At 44.2% G+C, this 4817-nt stretch overlaps 1 protein-coding gene across 1 annotated transcript; it reads left to right on the forward strand.

The window, feature by feature from the left end:
- The first annotated feature begins 669 nt into the window (after nt 1-669).
- LOC115121338 (claudin-11-like) lies at nt 670-4215 on the forward strand. The gene is made up of 3 exons (XM_029650396.2): nt 670-1335; nt 1819-1983; nt 3560-4215. Exons 1-3 carry the CDS (start codon nt 1110-1112, stop codon nt 3823-3825), a joined length of 657 nt encoding a protein of 218 aa, XP_029506256.2. The 5' UTR covers nt 670-1109; the 3' UTR covers nt 3826-4215.
- Nucleotides 4216-4817: the final 602 nt, after the last annotated feature.

The following is a 4817-nucleotide window of genomic DNA, read 5'->3' on the forward strand; positions in this document are numbered from 1 at the left end:
TCATACATAAGTTTCAGTAATGTTTCATTTCATAATGACTGTGTTGCTAGAAAGCAGCCCTCCTGATGACAGCCACTCTGCTGTAGTAACAGAGCTGTCATAGTGAAAGACTAAGAGTCACTTCATTACGCTCCTTCTCCTTTCCTCTCTGATTTAGAGACCGCACACGCGTGCAAGCACACACACACACGCGCGCACACACACACACACACCAGGAGAGCTGAAATCCCATCATCCTTCACTGTCATCCTGGAATTCTGATCATCCTCATTACCATAATATTCCCATTCCCATGATGCCTTGCTCCTACTACATCATAATTCTCTATCTTCCTCTCTCTTCTCCTCCTTCTTCCTGCCACTCTCTCTCCTTCTTCTCCCTCTTCCTCTCTGTCTCCCTAACTCCTGAGCAGGAGCCTATAAAGGTAGCCTGAATTACCAGAGGCAGCACCAGGTCGCCCCCCGGTGGACATACCTTGAACTGATGTGATTTTCAATGGCCAGGAGAGGGCAGTAACACTTTACAAATCATTTTGAGAGAGAGAGAGAGAGAGAGAGAGAGAGAGAGAGAGAGATTTTTTTCTATTTCTCCCCATCCCTCCGATTGGTTAGAAGTTTCCAGGTAGTTTTTTTCAGACCTTTCTCTACTATAAAACTAATGGAAAAGTGCTGAAGCTTCTCTTGAGAAGTGGAGACTCTCCAAACTGACAGGACTACACAACAGACCCAGGAGAGAAAACACACAGTTCTGGGATTACTTCTTGAGGAATATTCTAATTGAAAACTCACACTAACTTCACACAGCATTTGGCTATAATTTTCTTCTATTGAACAGTTTTCACCAGGGTTTGTACAACACGGGACTATTTTGAAATCATAACAATTCCTTTCACAATAGTCCCACAGGCGTTGTGAGTCTGGCAAGCAGAGGCTACTTTCACACAAGCTTCAACGTATCTTTCAAGTATCATCAGTTGTTTTTGGACTATTTGGGCTGTGGACTGTCCAATTCACCGTCTTAAGTCACTCTGACTGCCTGGACCATTTAACGTTTTTCTAAACAGTTTTTGGAGACTATTCTACCCTAGGACTACCCTACCTCTCATTGCCATGGCGAACAGCTGTCTCCAGCTCAGCGGTTTTGTGATGAGTTGTATCGGCTGGGTCGGGATCCTTATCGCCACGGCCACCAACGACTGGGTAGTGACATGTAAATACGGCATGAACACCTGCAAGAAGATGGACGAGTTAGGAGCCAAGGGCCTGTGGGCTGAATGTGTCATTTCAACCGCCCTCTATCACTGTATATCACTGACACAGATATTGGACCTACCGGGTAACAGAACATTACTCTAATGTAATATACTGTACAGTGATACATAATAATACTATATTAAAGGTAGCAGAACATTACTCTACTGTATAATACTATACTCTACTATAATATACTATACAGTAATACATATTAATACTATATTAAAGGTAGCAGAACATTACTCTACTGTATAATACTATACTCTACTGTAATATACTGCACAGTAATACATAATAATACTATATTAAAGGTAGCAGAACATTACTCTACTGTATAATACTATACTCTACTATAATATACTGTACAGTAATACATAATATGTACCAAGAGGTTATGATATATCGGGAATATTTCACAGCAGTATTGTTTGTCCCGAGCCTAAACCGATAGTCTACAACAGCTAGTCTCAAACTCAAGGCCTGGATATCTTTCCTATTGGAATCAACCAAGATTACTATGGCACATTTTAGGCCATACCGTTTATCTCTGTGTGTCTGTGTACAGCATACATCCAGACGTCGAGGGCGTTGATGATAACTGGATCCCTCCTGGGGCTGCCTGCAGTGGGGATGGTCCTAACAGCCATGCCCTGCATCTTTCTGGGTGATGAGCCTCAGTCAGCCAAGAACAAACGATCACTACTTGGGGGAGTTCTCATACTGCTAGTGGGTAAGTCTGGACACACACGCACGCACACGCACACGCACACACACACACACGCACACACACAGACAGACAGACACACACACAAACACACACAAACACACACGGATGGACAGACAGACAGACACGCACACACACAAACACACACACACGGACACACACACAGCCAGACAGACACACAAACACACACACATGGACACACACACACATGGACAGTCAGACAGACACACATGCACAGTTGAGCACAGAGACAGATGTTTGCACACACATTACAACATACGGTCATACTTATAACAACCACAGCCCCAGGCCTAACCTTGACCCTTAGCCCTCCCATCCTCCCTCTCACCCCTTCCAGCCCCCCCTCTCACCCCTCCCAGCCATCCGTCTCTCCCCTTCCTCCCTCCCCTAACTCCCACAGACACACACTCACACATTCATACACACAATTCCCTACAGTTCAACCCATCCCCCAGACCACCATTCCTCCCCACCCACCTCATCCACACCCTGTTCCCTCCTGCTGGAGAATATTTTCCCATTTGTTGTTTGACACAATATAAAATGTGTTTGATCTGCTTTTCACTGTCCAGTTTTCCAACACCCTGTTCCACATGATGTCCATCGTATGTGTGTGTGTGTGTGTGTGCGTGTACGATGTTGTATATACTACTATAAGTACTATATTCACCTATAAATTATACTGTATACTGTACAAAAATATAAACACAACATGTAAGGTGTTGGTCCCATTTTTCATGAGCTTATTTCTCTAATATTTTGTACACAAATCTGTTTACATCCCTGTTAGTGAGCATTTCTCTGTTGCCAAGATAATCCATCCAACTGACAGGTGTGGCATGTCAAGAAGCTGATTAAACAGCATGATCATTACACCGGTGCACCTTGTGCTGGGGACAATAAAAGGCCACTCTAAAATGTGCAGATTTGTCATCCATAACAATGCCACAGATGTCTCAATTTGTGAGGGAGCGTGCAATTGGCCCAATGACATGACTGCAATCGGCCCGCTGACTACCATATAAGCCAGCTCCAATGTCGTTTTATACAATTTGGCAGTACATCCAACCGGCCTCACAACTAAAGACCACATGTAACCACGCCAGCCCAGGACCTACACCTCTGGCTTCTTCACCTGCGGGATCGTCTGAGACCAGCCACCCGGACAGCTGATGAAATTGAGGATTATTTCTGCTTGTAATATAGCCTTTTTGTGGGGAAAAACTCATTTTGATTGGGTGCCCCTGGCTCCCAAGTGGGTGGGCCTATGCTCTCCCAGGCCCACCCATGGCTGTGCCCCTGCCCAGTCATGTGAAATCCATAGATGAAGGCCTAGTTTATTTATTTCAATTGACTGATTTCCTTCTATGAACTGTAACTGAGTAAAATCGTTGCATGTTGCGTTTATATTTTTGTTCAGTATACAGGCGTGTTTATAATCAAATCAAAATCAAAATGTATTTGTCACATGCGCCGAATACAACAGGGGTAGACGAAAAAGGTAGAACCTTCTATCTGTATTAAATGTGACCGTTAATCTTTCTCTCTCCTTCCTGTATAGCTCTGTGTGGGGGGGTGTCCACAGTATGGTTTCCTATTGGAGCCCACCAGGACCAGGGACTCATGTCGTTTGGGTTCAGCCTGTACGCTGGCTGGGTGGGCACAGCCTTCTGTCTCCTGGGAGGGGCCATGATCATCTGCTGTTCTACTGAACCGTCCCAACACTACAATCACCATGACAACGACAGGTTCTACTACTCGAAAGGACAGGGGCCTGGCAACCCTGTTCCACCCTCCACTAACCACGCCAAGAGTGCCCATGTTTAGACACACATGAAGTACATGCATGCACACACACACACACATGCACACACAGACACACACCAGTGGAGAGTAACTCAGAGCGGTGTCTAACCTGGTGCCTGAAGAGAAACCAAGGGGTCCTGATCAGGACAACCCTGCTCTGATGAAGGACTTATTTTCATCTCTTTTGTTATTCAATGAAGGCTAGGTTTAGGGTTCTTTGTTCTACAATGAAGGCTAGGGTTAGGGTTCTTTGTTCTACAATGAAGGCTAGGGTTAGGGTTAGGGTTCTTTATTTTACAATGAAGGACAACTGTGGATGGAAAGTACTGTACACCTATCAGTGCATTTTATAGAAAATAAGCGTACCTTTTTTAATAAAGACTGTCATGATTTGTAGTTTTTTGATAAATACCATGTCTTGAATGTTTCTTATTGTTGATTATACATTGATCATTATGTGGGTACCTACCTGTGTTCCAACAGTAATGAAGTAAGGAAATATATTATTACATTGTTTTATTATACGATGACAAACCGATCAAACGGCAATGTAGCCCCTCTCTCATACACTGCCAAGTCAGTTTCTTCAGCCTGGTTGTAACGGCTGTCCTCTTCATCTGAGGAGGGGTAGGAAGGATCGGACCAATGCGCAGGGTGGTAAGTGTCCATGTTCATATTTATTAAACTCAGAACACTAAGACCAAAATAACAAAAATAGACCAACACGAAACAGTTCTGTCTGGTGCAGACACAGAGATAGAAAACAACTACCCACAACCCATAGTGGGTAAACAGGCTGCCTAAGTATGGTTCTCAATCAGAGACAACGATTGCCAGCTGCCTCTGATTGGGAACCATACCAGGCCAAACACATAGAGATAGAAAACATAGAACACAAAACATAGAATGCCCACCCCAACTCACGCCCTGACCAAACTAAAATAGAGACATAAAAAAGGAACTAAGGTCAGGACGTGACACTGATGGAACGGTTAGTGATAGGGTTGGCCTAA

The sequence above is a fragment of the Oncorhynchus nerka genome, linkage group LG2 (assembly GCF_034236695.1).
Source record: "Oncorhynchus nerka isolate Pitt River linkage group LG2, Oner_Uvic_2.0, whole genome shotgun sequence".
NCBI lineage: Eukaryota > Metazoa > Chordata > Actinopteri > Salmoniformes > Salmonidae > Oncorhynchus > Oncorhynchus nerka.

Bases quoted from the DNA above. Each gene is read 5' to 3' on its own strand.
- LOC115121338 (XM_029650396.2), top strand. From the start codon at position 1,110: ATGGCGAACAGCTGTCTCCAGCTCAGCGGTTTTGTGATGAGTTGTATC. The intron at 1,336-1,818 runs GTAACAGAACAT...GTCTGTGTACAG, and splicing joins ACAGATATTGGACCTACCGG to CATACATCCAGACGTCGAGG. The intron at 1,984-3,559 runs GTAAGTCTGGAC...CTTCCTGTATAG, and splicing joins AGTTCTCATACTGCTAGTGG to CTCTGTGTGGGGGGGTGTCC.